Source organism: Aquila chrysaetos, chromosome 9 (assembly GCF_900496995.4).
Source record: "Aquila chrysaetos chrysaetos chromosome 9, bAquChr1.4, whole genome shotgun sequence".
Taxonomy (NCBI): Eukaryota; Metazoa; Chordata; class Aves; order Accipitriformes; family Accipitridae; genus Aquila; species Aquila chrysaetos.
Window position 1 is genome coordinate 41,092,340 of NC_044012.1, and position 17,500 is coordinate 41,109,839.

General features: G+C 50.6%; 3 protein-coding genes across 9 annotated transcripts in view; all 3 read left to right on the plus strand.

Annotated features, from left to right (window-relative positions):
• The window catches only part of PXN (paxillin), a 49,103-nt gene extending 41,545 nt beyond the window's left edge, over nt 1-7,558 (plus strand). For 4 of the 5 annotated variants that reach the window (XM_030026055.2, XM_030026058.2, XM_030026061.2 and 1 more), the window contains 5 exons: nt 9-179; nt 523-696; nt 1,248-1,329; nt 1,699-1,847; nt 3,880-7,558. In XM_030026055.2, coding sequence (XP_029881915.1) covers nt 9-179; nt 523-696; nt 1,248-1,329; nt 1,699-1,847; nt 3,880-4,146 — 843 coding nt within the window. In that variant the 3' untranslated portion in view covers nt 4,147-7,558. Of the gene's footprint in view, nt 1-8; nt 180-310; nt 378-522; nt 697-1,247; nt 1,330-1,698; nt 1,848-3,879 lie in introns of those variants that run through there. The other variant, XM_030026059.2, reaches the window with a different exon arrangement.
• Nucleotides 7,559-7,777: 219 nt separating this feature from the next.
• RPLP0 (ribosomal protein lateral stalk subunit P0) lies at nt 7,778-11,332 on the plus strand. The gene is made up of 8 exons (XM_030025908.1): nt 7,778-7,958; nt 8,170-8,273; nt 8,746-8,921; nt 9,019-9,106; nt 9,376-9,522; nt 10,010-10,195; nt 10,569-10,709; nt 11,094-11,332. Exons 2-8 carry the CDS (start codon nt 8,220-8,222, stop codon nt 11,256-11,258), a joined length of 957 nt encoding a protein of 318 aa, XP_029881768.1. The 5' UTR covers nt 7,778-7,958; nt 8,170-8,219; the 3' UTR covers nt 11,259-11,332.
• A 339-nt stretch (nt 11,333-11,671) lies between these two features.
• The window catches only part of GCN1 (GCN1 activator of EIF2AK4), a 44,775-nt gene continuing 38,946 nt past the window's right edge, over nt 11,672-17,500 (plus strand). For 2 of the 3 annotated variants that reach the window (XM_030025368.2, XM_030025369.2), the window contains exons 1-5: nt 11,672-11,752; nt 14,475-14,577; nt 15,224-15,287; nt 15,873-16,004; nt 17,209-17,317. In XM_030025368.2, the coding sequence (XP_029881228.1) occupies nt 11,735-11,752; nt 14,475-14,577; nt 15,224-15,287; nt 15,873-16,004; nt 17,209-17,317 (426 nt within the window). In that variant the 5' untranslated portion in view covers nt 11,672-11,734. Of the gene's footprint in view, nt 11,753-14,474; nt 14,578-15,223; nt 15,288-15,872; nt 16,005-16,262; nt 16,457-17,208; nt 17,318-17,500 lie in introns of those variants that run through there. The other variant, XM_041125951.1, reaches the window with a different exon arrangement.

Consider the following 17,500-nt stretch of genomic DNA (forward strand, 5'->3'; position numbering starts at 1 on the left):
CCCTGCAGTTCATGGCGCAGGGGAAAGCCGGGAGCAGCTCCCCTCCATCCACAGCCTCCAAGCCTGGCAGTCAGCTGGACACCATGCTGGGAAGTCTCCAGTCTGACCTGAACAAACTGGGTGTAGCTACGGTTGCCAAAGGTGTCTGTGGAGCCTGCAAGAAGCCTATTGCTGGGCAGGTGAGTTGAAGGTGCTGTCTCATTGCTCAGTCTTGGGCTGCAGCTGGGAGTAATGGGGAGGGCTGTTTCGTGAGGCTGAAGAGACTGGAGATGCTGGAGAAACTGAAGTACTCTATTTATCCACTGGCTAGGTACGCTGTAAGCTCCTCCAGTGACCTCTACCCTGCCCTTGAGGGACTCCCTCTCCTGAGATGATAGGTAATTCAGTTTTCATGCTACCCCAGTCCAGGGCTCACTTGAGTAGTAGAACTTGTCATTCTTGCTGACCTCCAGCTGGTATCTTGTCATGTGGTCTAGGGGAGAGGGAGATAGAGTTGCCCTTCATAGTTTTTCTTCCCAACAGGTAGTTACAGCCATGGGGAAAACCTGGCACCCTGAGCACTTCGTCTGCACCCACTGCCAGGAAGAGATCGGGTCACGTAACTTCTTTGAGCGGGATGGTCAGCCCTACTGCGAGAAGGACTATCACAACCTCTTCTCCCCTCGCTGCTACTACTGCAACGGGCCGATCCTTGATGTGAGTTCCTTGGAGGGGGATTAAGGGTGCTGGCAAGGTGCTGCAGGCCTGGGTGTCAAAAACTCCACCCATGTGTCCTGGGTGGAAGATTTTGTTTGGAGACTTCTATTTTTCCTTTGCCCTGGCTCTGAAAGGGAAACAACTTGGCCCAGTCAAATTCTTACACTAGCAAGAGGAGTTAGTCCCTCTTACCTTCACTAAAGTTCCTTCCCACATTGCTCCATCATTCCGGTAATGATTCCTCAGCATTTGTCTATTGGTAGCCTGTAGTAACAGGCACCAGTGCTAGTCCGGAGAGCTGGACGGGGCCCTGTATAAGGGAGGAAGCAGTGCCTAAGATCCTTTTAGGGTAAAAAAAAGTGTGCAGTGGGGAAAGCCTGAATGAGCCAGAGGCGGGGGAGAATTGACTCGGCTCTCTAAAGGACAGTCTATTTTAATGCACACTCTTGTCAGTACCAAGATTAATGTGTTCTTCCCCCCACCCAGCCCCCCCTTACCTCCAAGCTGAAGCCATCATTTACATGACTTGCACTTTGTCTTCTTCTGAACAGAAAGTGGTGACGGCTTTGGACAGGACATGGCACCCTGAACACTTTTTCTGTGCCCAGTGTGGAGCTTTCTTTGGACCTGAAGGTATTGCTGGTTTATGCAATCTCCTCCCTGAACTGCAGACAAGTGCATAAGGCAGAGCTGCTATTAGGGGCCAGCCTGACTGATGACAGGGGAACTACTGAAGATGGAAGTTCCAAGAGATATAGCAGTTTATGGGGGAAGGATGCTAGCAGTAATCTTCTTTTCTGCCTGGAGAGGAAGGGTATGCATGTGCATGTGTGCGCATGGGACAGGAAGGGCAGCAGGCAGAACAAGGAACAGCTACCTGCTGTGTCTGTGCGTTAGCAGAGGGAAGGATGATCCTACCCATGCTGGTTACGCCACAGAGCTTGGCTGGTGTTAGGTAAAGATCAGGAGCTGATACTCTTTGCCTCTATTCTCCGTTGGCAGGATTTCATGAGAAGGATGGCAAAGCCTATTGCCGCAAAGACTACTTTGACATGTTTGCTCCTAAGTGTGGAGGCTGTGCCCGGGCTATCCTGGAGAACTACATCTCTGCCTTGAACACCCTGTGGCACCCTGAATGCTTTGTCTGTCGGGTAAGAAACCCAAGGTTCTTTGCTGCTGCTGTACGACCCCTCTCATTTCCACCCTGCAGGCATCTGGTTCCTTATCGGGAAAAGGCGTCTGTGGGATAGTGAAGGGCAGCCAGCCCCACAAGATAAAAACATGTCAGGAACCAAACACCTTCTTGTTCCTCTGCCTGTTTACATTAAACTTTCTAGCTGCTTTGGTCTTTCTGTTCCCAGCTGCAATTATGGGCTTCTGCAGCAGCTCACAGATAAACAGAGACATTTTCTGTGACCTTTAAATAATTATAAGCTAAGCTTCTCTCTAAGCACTTGCCTCAGCGATCAGATTTTGAGGATCTTCCTCCCATGCTCCATCTGACAATGTAAACTAATGAGACTGACCTTGTTCAGACAAACATGCAAGTCAGTGAAATAGTGGCAGGCTCCATACAACAGGCATAATAAACAGGAATACTGCAGATGAAATGCTTGGCACTCTTTCAAAGAGCCTTGCAAATATTAACTCTTAGAAGCCCCAAGAGCTGAGCAAAATCAGCCAGTGTTTGCTAGAGTGGGAAAGCAAGGCAGAGACCAGAACAAGCAGCAGAACCGCAAGCTGCCGATTCCTGTTATGATGCTCAGAGCGGACTGTCACCGTGCTGTTGGGACTGACTGCCCAGAACTATCTGTGGCTCCCAGAGTGGTGTGCAGAGAGTTGAGCCAGAAGATGGCAGTCCTGGCTGCGTGGGGCTGCGGAGCGGTGTGCCTTTTTGTGCAGAGATTGAGACTTCTGTCAAGCAGTTCTGCTTTCCTTTCCCCCTGCTGCCACACTGTGACTATTAGTGGGGCCAGCACTGGTGTCTTCCAGGACACGAGATGGGATTCTCTTCCTGTTTTTGCTAAAGCAGAACAGACTTTTCAGCTGTCCTGCTGACTGAGGGAGGGGACTTTATTGAACTAATTGACAGCATTAGAAAAAGTCTTGGACTTGCTGCAGGCAAACTGCATTTGTCCCACTATTGCAAATGTTTAGCTAGTCATGCCTCTGCATGAGGCATGCATGCTGGACTCCTGTGTATGTGTTGGGGTCCAGCTGTGTGTGATACTGTGTGTCCTCCCTGGGGAAGAGGATGGTGTTGGGGCTGAGCAAAACTAGGATTCTGGAAATCTGGCTTCTCCTCTGGGCCTTGCTGCTGATATGTATGGTAATTCTGGCAGTATCCTTAACTCTCCCCCACACCCTGCTGCCTTAGCTTCCCACCTGTACAAGCAGGGGAGTCCCCCCAGTCTTGCAGGGAGAGTGGGTGCTTCTGTGCAGGTTCTGAAGTGTAGCATCCTCAGCTGCCTGACACTGAGGGGGGTGAGGAGCTCTGGATGCTAATAAGTACATAGCTGGTGTATCCTCTTCTCCTCATCTATTCAAAATCATTAGCACTGTAGAACAAACAGCAGTTTCTCCCAGCAGCAATGCGTGTGTACCCTGGTGGATATGTTTCAGGATGGACGATCCTGTGCAAAGTGTATCGGCAGAATGCCAGCCATTCTGGAGAGATCACTTGTGAAAATGAATTGTGCTTCATTTTCTCAGTTGGAGCCAGCTGCGCGTTCATCAGAATTCTGCTGCATGAAAGTCTGTGTTGGTCCCCGCTTCTGCCTGCTGTTGTGGGGAAGCTGGAGTGAGATTTAAAAAAAAAAAAAAAAAAGGGAAAGGTGCTGCAGTGTTTCCCATCTCAGGGGAAGGAGCGTTTGTTCTCCTGGCTGGGCACATCTGGTAGCTCATCTGTATTATTTTCTTTGTAGAAGTGAAACCAGCTGGGGGAAGGAGCATGGTTAATTCCCTTGCTTGTGGCTGTATCTCTCCATCTCTCAGTCTTTCCTTGGAAACTCTTCTTTGTGGAGAGAGCTTGGCTCTCTGAACAACACGACAATGCTGAAAGGCAGCAGTTCACCCTACTCACAGTAGAGCTAGGCTGTGCCACAGAGCAGAGGAGGCTTGTGGAGCTGCCTGCATCCCCAGCTTGTTACACAATCTGTTCCCTTCTGCTTTGTCCTCCTGCAGGAATGTTTCACACCGTTCATCAATGGCAGCTTCTTTGAGCATGATGGGCAGCCCTACTGCGAGGTGCATTACCACGAGCGTCGTGGCTCGCTCTGCTCCGGTTGCCAGAAGCCTATCACAGGACGCTGCATCACTGCTATGGGCAAGAAATTTCACCCCGAACACTTTGTCTGTGCCTTCTGCCTCAAGCAGCTCAACAAAGGAACCTTCAAAGAACAGAACGACAAGCCCTACTGCCAGAACTGCTTTCTCAAGCTCTTCTGTTAGAGGCATCATAGATGGGCGCTAAGCATCTTTCTGCCACCCCCTTGGCAGTTCTGTCTCTCTGAACATTACTGTGATTTAGAAACGTTACCAGGCAGGGGAGGAGGGTGGGGTGGGGGTGGGGTGGGAGTGCTTTCTGCTGCTATGGAGAGGCAGTAGATCCAGAGATGAGACGGACCATTAAACTGGAAATGCCCTTGCTGTGTCTCAGTAGAGAGAGGCTGAGTCCCCTCATTACGGTGTGCGTGTCTGTGTGTGTGACTGACAGCTGAGCTTAGCTTGAGGGCTCCAACAGGGAGATTTTACCCAGCCCCCTCCTGGCAGAAGGAATCTTTGCCAGTACGTTTCAGCCTGTGTCAGCTCCCTGAGCGAATCGTGACAGTTGCAGACAACACAGCCCTCTGCTTTGACACCTCTTTCTCAGGCTTTTGTCTGCATGTGTGCAGTCTGAGCAATAGCACAGCGAGGGCACCCTGTGATCTCTGTGCCACCCTGGCTCCACTCACTAGAGCCACGTGGCGTGTGTGACTTACTGAGATCAGAGCATCAGCACAGGCAGCCAAGACCCTGCAAGGGTCTCTCCAGTTCCATTACACTGTAAGGAGATGATACCACTTACTTTTTTTTTTCTTTTCTTTTTTTTTTTTTTTTTTTAAAGAGGAATCAAAATGTTACTGTGTGGGGCTTTTTTTCCCTGGTTTGTTATTCCCTGCCTTTTCTCAACACACTGGAGCAGGAGGTGGAGTTGCCCTGACCATCCCTCAGCACTGATGTGCGCTCCTGTGGGTGACATCCTATGCCAGGCACCTCCGTCAGCACCCAGGCCTGCTCAGGGCATCTGCTCCCCTTGCCTGCTGCTCCCGGGAGAGAGGAAGAGACATTGTCCCTTCTTTAAAAGCAGGTGCAGAGAGGTTAGAGCACAGCCTTTTTCATCCATCCCTGTCATGAGCGAGTGTGACGTGTGTGTGTTTATCCGGCCTGAAACTCTCCCATCTATCGGGGCCTGAAACTGTCACAAGAGCGGGGAGAAGTGGAGGGGTTTAAGAAGCCAGGAAAAAAAAAGATCCAAACTTTATATCCTTTCTTCTTCCTCTCTTTGCTAATGAGACCTGTCAGCCCCTTGGTATTTCCCTTTTCTGTGCTCTTGTTAAACACGTTCTACTGAGAGATGCTAGAGCAATAACCTTTTATATTGACTGTTACTGGTATAACGAGTCTCTTGGGTCAGGTGTGTGTGACGCACTTGGAGTTTTACTATCAAAGTGAATACTGTATCCTGTCTTTGATAAGAACTGTAGATTTCTACACTGATTTTGAATTCATACCTAATTTACTTTTAATCCTCTTATACAGAAATCGGTTTTGAAGTGATTTTAAGAAAGCAACTTTTATATCAAGCTGTGCTGTTCTAGGCAGTATGCCAGTTGTGCTGGTTTACTGAATCTGTAACCTCAATGCTTTGTTAAGCCTAACTAACATTCAATATTTTCTTTTTATTGTGGGTTGGGAGGGGCTGGAATCTATGGGGAAGGGAATGTGACTTGTATTTTTTTTTTTTTTCCTAGCACAGGCAGGTGAACTGTGAATAGCTTTTTTTTTTCTCCCCCCCCCCCCCCCCTCCACCCCCAGGTCACCTAAAAGTGTGTTTTTTGGTTTTTATTGTAACCTGTAAACTGCTGTAATTGAATCACCTGCCATTCTCCCAAAGCCCAGCTTCCAGGATGTTACAGTGAGTCTTAATATGATGCTGCAGGGGGGAAGAGCTCAGACCTTGGCCCTCAGTTTCTCCTCTTCAGCCACCTGAAAACAGAGCAGGGCTAATTGGGGAAGGGGTTCCTTTTCTACTGTGGAAGAAAGGTCTTGTGACAAAGGAGAAGAAACTGGGAGAGACAGACTCTGTTCCTGACTAGCTGTGTAACTTTGGGCCAGTCACTAAACCTTACCGTGCCTCAGTTTCCCCATCTGTAAAATGGGGGCAGTTTAGCCTGGATTTGTGAGGTTATTGTGAGGCTTAGTTCACGTTTGCTAGAGCACTTCTAGGTCTCTGGCTGGAGGGTGCTATGGAAGGTGAAATACTACGTTGAAATACCTGACGGTGTTCTGTGGTAACAGCCGAAGCAGCCCAGGGAGCGGTGTTTGGAATTACTCCTCCAGAGTGGTACAGCAATTATCACCATCGACATCTGGTTGTGCTTTTCAGCTTGGCAGGTGCATTAGGGGTCCGGGGGCAACTGTGTCAGAAACCAGCCCAACCTTAGGCTAGAATCTGCGGGTTACTGTCCTGCATAACCTTGCTGCGGTGCTTTTCTGCCCTGCTTGGGTCACTGAAACTGTTTTTCACCGGTTTCCCCATACAAATGAACCTCAGTTTGTGGTTGTGAGACCGAAGATAGCTGTGCAAGGAAGCACTAGAGCTAAAGCTGTGTCAGCTGGGCTGAGCGCAGCTCTTGAAGAGCTTGTGAGGCAAGAAACCTTAATGCGTTTGTCTTTTCATCTTGAAATCGATTTGACTTAAAAGGGACGTTTCTGAGCTGCGAGTGTTTGTCTTGCTGAAAATGTCAACTTCTTTCAGCCCTGCTAAAGAGGATGAAAAGCTGTTGTGGCAGGAGTACCAGAGGGGGACGAGAAGATGCTTCTGGCACTACCACTTGTTGAGTGGCACCTGCAGACTGTGTAATCATGTGCCTCAGTTTCCCTGTCCGGGGAGTCTTTAACCTACCTCACTGCTAGTTGAGGCTTGCGTAAGTGACGCTTCTGGCACGCGTGGAAAACCCTGGGTGCAGGGTTCTGCGGAGGGGTGCTGGTGGTGTGCAGCGCCGAAGGGGAGGCTCGTCTGTCGTCAGTGCTTAACGGAGATCGTTAAACACTTACCTCCCGAGCAAGATGTTGAGCGTGTCCTGGATTTATCTGGTTTCTGACGTGCTGGGGTGCTACATGGATGCTACTCTGCCAAATAATGACTTCTGGTGGCCGTTGCCGCTGTGGGTGTCCAAAATGCCTGTAATTTGATTTCGGATGCAGTTTTAGGGTAGCACAGCCATGGCGCTGAGTGAGCGGCCCGGGAGGGTGGCGTGTGGGGTGAGACGGGGTGCGAGGGCTGGGGACAGTGCCGGAGGAGGAGGGACCTGCGCCATGGGGTGTCCCCAGGGTGGGGAGAGGAGAGGAGACGGGTGGGGGGGCTGCCGTGGCAGGCAGCTCCCGCGTGGGTTTTGTCTTTAAAGGCCTCAGCTCTGTGCGCAGCCCCCCCGGACCTGGGGAGGGTCTTTCACACCACGTCCGGGCTGGGCTGGGGGATGCTCCGCTGGGTCGACAGTTAATTTTTGATATCTTTTCTCCCTTGTAAACTGCTAACTCCGCTTTCTTTTTTTTTCCATTTAAAATTCTTGCAGTTACGCTAATAAAATTTTTACCGTTATTCTCACGTGTGCGTTTGCCCTTGTTTCTAGCCCTTAAGCTTGTGAGAAACCAGAATCAAAGCGGGTCACCCCTCTGGGGTTGGGGTGCTCCCAGGGACCCCCCCTCCCCTACCCCGCACCCCTCTGTCCCCCTGCTGCTGTCGCGGTCCTCCGGCCGCTAGGGGGCGGCTCACCCCGAGGCGAGCGGCTTCCTGCACCGCCCACGCTTTCCACCGCCTGTCCTCTAAGCGACAGGCGCGGTGCTCAATGAGGACGGCGGCTCGCCCTGATTGACACGCGGCGGGCAGCCAATGGGTTGAGCCGAGGTATCTCCGCGGCTCGCTGCCATTGGGCGTGAGTCGCGGTATAAAAGGAGGTGGGCCCGCCCTCCGGCCTTTCTTTCCCGGAGCCCTCGTGGAGGTGGGTGCGCGGCGCGGCGCGGCGGCTCCCGCGGGCCCGGGCCGGGCCTGGGCGGCCGGGCCGGGCTGGGAGCGAACCCGGAGCGAACCCGGGGTCCTGGGCTGCGGCCGGGCTGTCGAGCGGGGAGCGCGGAGCCGCGGGGAGGAGGCTGGGGAAGGGAAGGGAAGGGTGCGGACCCGCACCCGGCTGAGCCGCGCTTCTCCCACGGCAGGTCCCATCTCGTCTTTAAACCCACCGGGCGATCCTTGGAGCACCGCCGCGATGCCCAGGGAAGACAGGGCTACGTGGAAGTCCAACTACTTTATGAAAATCATCGTGAGTGTCGGCGCGGCTCCGGAGGGCTGAGGCTCGGCCTTCGTGGGGTGCTGCCGCCGCCCGGGCCTCGGGGGTGATCCCGGCCCACGGATAGCGGTCCTGGCGCTGCGAGGGGCAGCGGGAATCGGGCTGGCGTGTCTGCGGGGCGGGGGGGGCTTTCTGAAAAAGAGGTGGGGTGCCATAGGTTGTCCGTGTAAGGAAGGATTACGTGGCGGTAGGAAAAGATGAGGATAGTCCGGATCAGACCGTTTTTAAGGTTCCTGTGAGAATTTGCTGTGGCCGTTAGAGAGATAACTTGTTTAGGGATCTAACCAGACAGCTGAGTGAAAGGTGCAGCCTTGTGGTGCACCCAACGTCAGTTTGAGCTGAGCACTCTCAAAACTCCCAACAGATTTTTTACATTTTAACGTATTGCGGTTTTAATGCTGCTCTGTGCGCTGGTCCAGATTTCTTTGTGTCTTTCTTGCTATAGCAACTCCTGGATGATTACCCAAAATGTTTCATTGTGGGAGCAGACAATGTGGGATCCAAGCAGATGCAGCAAATCCGTATGTCCTTGCGTGGGAAGGCTGTTGTGCTGATGGGGAAGAATACGATGATGCGCAAAGCTATTCGTGGTCATCTGGAGAATAACCCTGCCTTAGAAAAGTGGGTAATGCTGTCTGAGTGTTTTCCTGGATCCTCTGTCTGGGAGGAGGAGACGTTGTCTGAGAAGTAGAACTGAAGGCTGTCATCTTTCCTTCAGGCTGCTGCCTCACATCCGTGGGAATGTGGGCTTTGTCTTCACCAAGGAGGATCTGACTGAGATCCGGGACATGCTGCTGGCTAACAAGGTAGGGCAGATCAGCCTTCACTGTGTCTCTGGGCTGGCAGATAGAGAATTAAAAAACTGAAACTGTGTGTGGGATACCTGATTATTTGGAGTCTTCAAGGGCTGGGAACTAGGCCCCTGCAGCCTAAGCTAAACTGTTCAACTTCTGTCTCACTTGTGTGTGCGTGGGTGATGTCCATCCTGGAGGAATGCATCAAGAGGGATTTGATGCCATCCCATGAGATCTGAGAGGTGAGCATTCTTTCAACTTCTCATTTCCCCTTTCTCCAGGTGCCAGCCGCTGCCCGTGCCGGCGCTATTGCTCCTTGTGATGTGACTGTGCCAGCCCAGAACACTGGTCTCGGACCTGAGAAGACCTCCTTTTTCCAGGCCTTGGGCATCACCACGAAGATCTCCAGAGGGACCATTGAAATTCTGGTTAGTGAGCAGCATGCTGCTGTTGTCGAAGCTCTTCCTTGACTGGAGGGCCCTGATTGTGGCAGTTGACGGAGCTGTGAAGGTCAAAGCTCCTGTTAGTGCTGAAATGCTGTATCAGCAGTCTGACTGCTGCGTTTGGGGTATTTGAAGGAGGAGGCCTTGCTTGGCTCCGGTACGCAGTGCAGGGGGACTTAAGTTTTCCATCGGATCTCAGCTGTGTTGTTAAGCTTTGCTGGAGGAACTTGGAGGCGAGCTACCTGCAGGTAATGGAGGAAGGGCGCTGCCTTTCTCCTCGCTGAGATGCAGCTCCTTGTGTGGTCTAGGGCTTTCCCAACTCGTGGAGCTGAACTTGGAGCCTCTTTTTGTTGTGCTCATTTGTTCCTTCAGTTCCATCTCTTGCCATTGGAAATGTACATTTGTGTCCCATTGCATTGACGTGCCTGAATTTCTTTGCGCATATTCACTCCTTTTGTCCTTATTTCCTCAGAGCGATGTGCAGCTCATCAAGACCGGAGACAAAGTGGGTGCCAGCGAAGCCACCCTGCTGAACATGCTGAACATCTCCCCCTTCTCTTTCGGGTTGGTGATCCAGCAGGTCTTTGACAATGGCAGCATTTACAATCCCGAAGTGCTGGACATCACTGAGGAGACCTTGCACAAGCGCTTCCTGGAGGTGAGTGCCACAACCCGTACCTGTTACGTTCCACTTCTTCTGCCTAACTGCTGTGGCAGCCAGCACTGCCCCAAGATGAAGTATCGTCTCTGGTATTTTCTGTGGGCTCTTGCAGAGCCGGGAGCTCTCCCCAGTGCTCTGCAGAAACAGTCTGTCAGGGAATACCTTCTGTAGGCTTTTTCATCTGAAGCTATTTCAGAAAGTGTTTGAGGCCATTTAAATCCTTGTCTAATTTCACTGGAGCTGCATTACTTGTCTGCGTTGCACACTGTCCCTCATTATGTCGGCAGCGTGGAAATGTGCCTTCATCTGTCGTGGTTTCTAGCCCAGGTTATTTCTCAGAGCACAGAAACCTGATTCTCTCTCTTCACAGGGTGTTCGTAACGTTGCCAGCGTCTGTCTGCAAATTGGGTACCCGACCATTGCTTCCGTGCCCCACTCCATCATTAACGGGTACAAGCGGGTCCTGGCCGTGGCGGTGGAGACCGACTACACCTTCCCGCTGGCTGAAAAGGTAATGGCTGGGTCTGATCTGCCGCTCAGAGGGGTGTTAAAAATGCAGCCAGGCACTTTCACAGAAACACCGTGCGTGTTGCCTAGTTTGAAAGAACTCGGACCTGCCTGTGTGCGAGGGACCTGTCCTGAAAAGGGGTTCTTGCTTCCACACGTTGTGTGTGAGTGGCAGGAGAAAGGTGAACTACCTGGCGTTCCTTCCTCCCTGGGGCTATTGCACTTGAGTGTAGCTGAAATGTCTTTGATTCTTCATACATGGCAGCGATAAGTGCATCTGTTTGGCTTCTGGCAAGCTGCAAGCGTTGCCCTTAACGATTGCAAAGGTTCAACCCTTCAAAATGTTTGTTTCCTTTGAGTTTACCTTTTTTCCCCCCCCTTTTTGCAGGTGAAGGCCTTCCTGGCAGACCCCTCTGCTTTTGTGGCGGCCATCCCTGTGGTAGCTGAAGCGGCCGCACCCGCCGCCGCTGCCGCCGCCGCTCCGGCGAAAGAGGCGGCGAAGGAGGAATCGGAGGAGTCTGATGAGGACATGGGATTCGGGCTCTTTGACTAACAGCCGCCGCCGTCTGTCTTATTTGTGTCAGAGTTGGTCCAGTGGGAGAAATAAAAAGCTATTTTACACCTTGACGTGTCCCCGCATCGCTGGTGTAGTCTCCAGATCACTGCGAGAAGCATAATGGAGGGGAAGCATAATGGAGGGGCTGCCGAGGGACGCTTCTTCCTGGGGGGTGGGGGGTGGGGGGTGTTGCTGGGTGCAGCCGGGGCTGAGCAGAGGCCTCTCCCGGCGGCTTGTCTGGGCGGTGGAGCCGCCGCCCGCCCTTCCCCGTTGCCCAACGCTCAGGGCTCGGTTCCGCCGTGCGGAGGGGGACGGTTCTCCCCGGGCTCCGGGCGGGCGAAGCTCCGGGCCCGGGCCCGGGCCCAGGCCCAGGCCGCGGCGCCGTCGCCATGGAGACGGTCCCGCCCCGGCCGGCTCCGCGCGCGCGGCCCGCACCGGAAGCCGCTACCGTTTCCGGGGTCACAGGCGGCGCCATGGCGGCCGACACGCAGGTGAGTGCGGGGCGGTCGCGGCCCGGTGATGGCGGCGGGGGGGTTCCGCCGGGGGCCGCCTCCGCTCCCGCTATCGCCGCGCTCCCTCGTCCCGTTTGCGGGGCCTGGCCCTGCGCCCGCGGCCGGACGGGGACGTGGCAGCCGTTCCCGGGGCGGGAAGGCCGCGCCGGCGCTGCCCGCCGGAGCCGCCCGCAGGGAGGCCGCACCGGCGCCGTGCCCCGATCCGCGGGGCGAGGGAAGGGACGCCCCGCTGCCGGTCTCTTTCCAGCGCTGAGGCGGCCGGGGAGCCGGGGCTGAGCCGCCGCTCCGTGAGCGGCTGCCGCGACCCGGAGAGAAGCGCGGGACGGCGGCTGCCGCCGCGCCGGGGAGGATCCCGCCCGCTCCCGAAGGCAGTTCCCGAAGTCAGTTCCCGATAAACGACTGGCACAAGCTGCGTCCTTCCCGGCTCCGTCTCGTCTGCGGCTGCCGGCCCAACGCCGGGCTCGGCGGGCCCGCGGCCTTCCCCCCTGCTCCCAGCGACTCACTGGGGCTGCGGCCGCCGGGAGCCCCGTTCGGAAAAGGAGAGCCCGAGCCTTGTCCCCGCTCCGGGCGGCTGAGCGGAGCCTGCCGGGGTGGAACCGCTCCCGAGTGCCTGGGGTCGCCTGTTACGCCCCGATGGGCTTTTTTTCTCCAGCTTGGTGCGTCAGGTTGGGATGTCCCCAAGGCGGATCCCAGCCCTCTCAGGATCAGGTCCTCACTAGTACAAATACCGCAGTTTGTTCTCTGTGTTTGTTTGCAGCAGCGTTGCTTGCATCCTAGCCTTGTAACGCGTGTACATGTACATCCCAATAAAAAGAAAAAGCAAATGGGTGAAGCCTGTCCCAGCAGCTCTTCCGTGGAGACTGGGGAGTCATAGTTTGTGCCATTTGTGCAAGTCACTAAGCTGTTTGGGAAGTCCTGTAGTGTTATACATCATTTATATTTTTAATTTCTAGACTGTTGGGATAATTTTAATGTGCTTTTTATGTCTGTACATCTCCCTGCTTCTGATTAAGCAGCATGAGTAAGTGGAGCTTGGTTTGAGTTTGCATATGACAAACTCATGTAATTGAAAGGTTTGAAAAAAAGATGAGCTCTTTAATGGCGACTTGTTCTGTCAGTTCTGATGGTAATGACTTGGTCGACCTGTGCCTTAGCGTTCAGAGGTGCAGCCCTGCTTTCAGCCAGTTTTTAAGGAGAGCTCAGGGTGAGAGATGGTCACAGGGTCGGGCAAGTGTGGATGGCCTCTCTAAATGCCAGGTAGCTGCAGCACAGAATTACGCTTCCTGCATGTCAGCAAAAAACTTCACTGAAAGCAGCTCTTGAGAAGGATGGAGGCAGTTGCCATTTCTCAGTTGCCATGTTTCCTGTGCTTAGAAGAAGACTTGTGGCAAAACTGGTAGAGCTCTGCCTGAAGACGGAAGGAACAGTTTTGATAAAGGCATGTTTATTTGCTGCCCTTCCTAAAGATGATGATGATGATTATTAAGATATAAAGTTGCTCAGTTTAAGAAGTGGATTTTAAAAGCCTTTTCTGGAGAGCTGTGTTTTCATTTATGTAAATGCAGAAAACCCATGAACATAGACCTGGCTGAGCCCTGTTCAGCCCACACAAAGTTTTTATCTTGCATATCTTGCAAAACTTGGAAGTTTATGGAAATGGTTTCAGCAGTTGAAGGAGCACGTTGCTGAGAACTTAAACTTCTTTCTAGTCTTTCCAGACAGTGTATGTCACTGTCTTGATACCACTTGAAAACTGAAACAGACTATTTATAGGAGTTAAACTCAGTAAGCAGTTTCGGTCCCTTCCAGCTGGCAGATCCAGGCACTCAGTAGCACAGGCATGAAAAAACCGTTCAGTTGTGTGATGTGATTTTTCATTTTGGTTGGGTAACCTTGGGCGCTACTGATAGCGCATGGAAGGAGTTTGATAGCGAGGCGCAACCTTTTGTAATCTGGCAGGTCCAATTTACAAAATCCCTGTGATGTGCATGTTAATTTGGGAAAAGAGTGAATGTGAGCAGTTTATTCTTTTGCTAGGCCTGAGTACAGAATTTCACAGCTATCCAAGGCCAGGTTGGGTGGGGCTTTGAGCAACCTGGTCTGGTGGAAGGTGTCCCTGCCCATGGCAGGGGGGTTGGAAGTAGATGATCTCTAAGGTGCCTTCCAACCCAAACCATCCTATGGTTCTATTCTATGACTGACAGCCTGAAACCACAGGTCGTTTTTTCAGGACGGGCAGTTACAGTCAGCCCTGGGTCATCTGCGATTAGAAGTCCCCCTTTGGGGGTGCATGGGCTTTAGGAGATAACGTGCACTGAAAAGCACCTTTGCGTTCTTGAAGTGCATTTTTTTTTTTTTTTTTTGCTTTTAAAGGTCCTGTACTCTAGGCTATTGATCTTACCTCTTACTCTGTGTTACTTTTAGAGGGGTAAGCGTATCTTACAGACCATGAGTGCCGTGACAGGGACACAGGTTAACAAACAGAAAGCAGTCATCCCTCAGCCTAAGGGGAAGGTTTCTGAGTTTCATCATGTATGATGTACAGTGACCCTTTCCCCAGCAGGTAAGACCGCGGATGCTCACATTTGGTCACTAAGAGATCATGTAGCAGCAGATGACATGTTTTGCTTGCCCTGGTTTTGCGTTCTGTGTGTTGATATCAAAGGCAGTCTGATGTTTTTCCCTCTGTGTGTGGTTTTAGATTTCTGATACACTGAAGCGGTTTGCGGTAAAAGTAACAACAGCCAGTGTGAAGGAGCGGAGAGAGATCCTCAGTGAGCTGGGAAAATGCATTTCTGGGAAAGGTAAAAGCTTTGGGACACTGTTCTGGTTACCAGGGTGGAGAAGAATGTTAGTATGTGTTGTTTCAAAGGCTGTGTGAAACTTGAGGCATAGTTTTTTGATGGAGAGGGCTGGCAGCGCTTGGAGCCTGTGCTTTCTCATGGCATTAATTCTAAGCATGGGTTTTGTAGGTAGCACAGAACTCTGGTTACTAGCATGTGTGCTTTTTCCAGTTAGTAGTTGTAGCATCACATGTATAGGTTTTTCGTTTGTGTGTCAGTTGCCGGTTTCTCTCCTGACTCTTAGGCTGTTTTTTTAATGATTCATGGAGTATTTATATACACACACACATATATATATATGTAGAGAGATGGAGAGTAGAAGATTTCAGATAGTCTTAATAAAACAGTTGAAGCAAATTTTAAAAAATCTTTTTAATTTCTGCCATTTCCTGAAGATGACTGTGGAATAGCATGTGTTCTAATTTTGTCATTATTTAAAAAAATATGCATAAAATTTGTAAAGAGAGAACTTTTACTATGATCTTTGCAAGCAATTTCATAGATGTGAGCAGTTCACAGATTTCAGTTGTGAAGTGAATCATGTTTGTGTTAAAATTAAGAGCTCATTGATCTATGAAGAAATATTTTGAAATACGTTCTGTTACAGATCTTCCAGAGGGTGCAGTGAAAGGCCTTTGCAAACTCTTCTGCCTTACTCTGCATCGATACCGGTGAGTAAATTGATGTGGAAAGGCTGTGTTATTTAATCTATCAGTACTTATGTATTTATTAGTTAAACTGGTGTGGAGCAGCTGGAAACGTTAGCATGCAGTGTCACATAGGTGCGTATGACACTGAAAGATGCTATCTAGTAATTGGGCTCTCAAGTTAGGTTTGACATTAAAGAGTTTTATAACACTTACCTTGTGTTTCACCTTTAATTTTGAAATTAAAACTTTCATTCTGTGGTTCAGTTTGCAAGAAGGAATGCTTGTGAAGCAAGACTAAGGTGTCCTTTAGGTGTCTTTTAGACACTTCTAGATTGGATTAAATAGTGGCCTGTTGTAGGGAAAACTGTTCAGAACCTATGTTTTCTTCTGCAACCTGACAGAGAGCCTCGACATAACTTCTGTCAGTTGAGGAAAGGAATGGAGCTTTCTGCCAGAAACTTCTCCACTTGGAACAGCACGGATAAAATAATTATTAGCTTGACTGCTGAAATGAGAAAGCAGTGTCCTTTGTGTGACACAAGGGTAGTAATATGTGTAATGTTGGCAGGATTTAAAATGTTCATGGAGATAAATTTTTCATTCTAGCGATGCAGCATCGCGCAGAGCCCTGCAGCTGGCGCTTCAGCAGCTCGCAGAATCCCAGCCGGATGCAACAGCAAAAAACCTTCTGCAGTCGCTTCAGTCCTCAGGGATCGGTGGCAAGGCTGGAGTTCCCAGGTGCTGGATGAGTTGCTTTGTGTGGAAGCAGTTCTGAGTTGCTGGTAGTTGCTCTTGTGTTCAAAATGATTCTTCTGCTGCTGCTTGCCAGAGGTGCTGAAAACATTTAGAGACAAAGCCGTTAATGACCATTTAAACGTTCCTCTCTTACGTCTTTCATGTCTTCTGGGAAAGCAGAAGGACTATCGTAGTATTACTGCTGGTGGATTGGGTCTGAGTTACGATTTTGCCTTTGTTAACCTTCAAGTCTGGAGAGATGAGGAACAAACTCTTTTACCAAGAAACAGTCTCCAAAATGATTAGGAAAGGGGATTTCCTCGCCCATCTGGTGTTCAGCTGGTGGAATTCAAGACCTTCTTATAGGCAGGGAGATAATGAAATTTGAAGCTGAGCTGAGAAACACACGGCTTTTCTATTGTGGTAGCTTCTGGAAGCACTAGTCATTCCAAAAGGTGACTTAGGGTATTGTTCAGCTGATACAGGCCACAGAGTGTCGTCCTGCAATGCCTCTGTGGCTCAATAGAATTGTAGCTTTTAGAAAAATATCTGATCTTGGTTTAAAGGCTTGCAGTGATAACAATATTTACCCTTCAGTCGCAGTGGCTAGCCTTGTGTGCAAGGACACTTTCTACGTTCTTTCACTTTGAGGTAAAGATCAAAATGGGGTGAGGATCCTCAGGGAGCTGTGAGGTGGGATCCATTACCTGAAGCGGAGGGAGGAGAGAGTTAGCAGAAATGAGAACTGAGTAGTGTGCCAGGAAGGAATGTAAGCTGAGAAACGATTTGGCAATCTAAGGCTGGGAAGCTCTGACAGTAAAGATGAGCAGCAGATGAGAAGTCTTGAGTCACTTTTTGGGCACTCTCAGTTGGCAAAGTATTTAACTCTCATTTCTGTAATGCCACTGGGAAGATCCAAAAATGGTCTGTCTTCTGCTAAGGTTTTTCATTCCCAGCAGTCAAGACTTAGCCTTGTTTATGCCATTCAGAAGTTCTAAGTGTTAAACAGGAGCTGGAACACATAGCTTATGAGGAGTAATTATTTGCTTTAAATGCTAAGACTTTAGCTATATTTTTCTGTGATAAAATTGCCTCGCTTATAAGGTGGTGTTCTGACTTGGGCAAAGATGAGTCTGTTAGGGACTAGTAGGTGTAAGTTACACACTGGTAGTAATAGATTTACCTCTTTCTCCCATTTGTACAACAGTAAGAGCAGTGGATCTGCAGCTCTGCTGGCACTCTCCTGGACATGCCTGCTTGTACGCACAGTCTTTCCAACACCTGAAAAGAGACAAGGAGAAACATGGAAAAAACTGGTAGGTTCTTTTTGGTTTACAGAAATATCCCTTCGGAGATAAGGACTTAAAGTTTTCTAATGTCTTTTAAGTTGCTGAAACATTGCAAATCTGAACGTAACTGATAATGTCATGTTAAAATCCAGGTTTGCATGACAATCTTTTTTGCTTTCTGGTGTATTTTGATCTCTCCAGTTCCGCTGG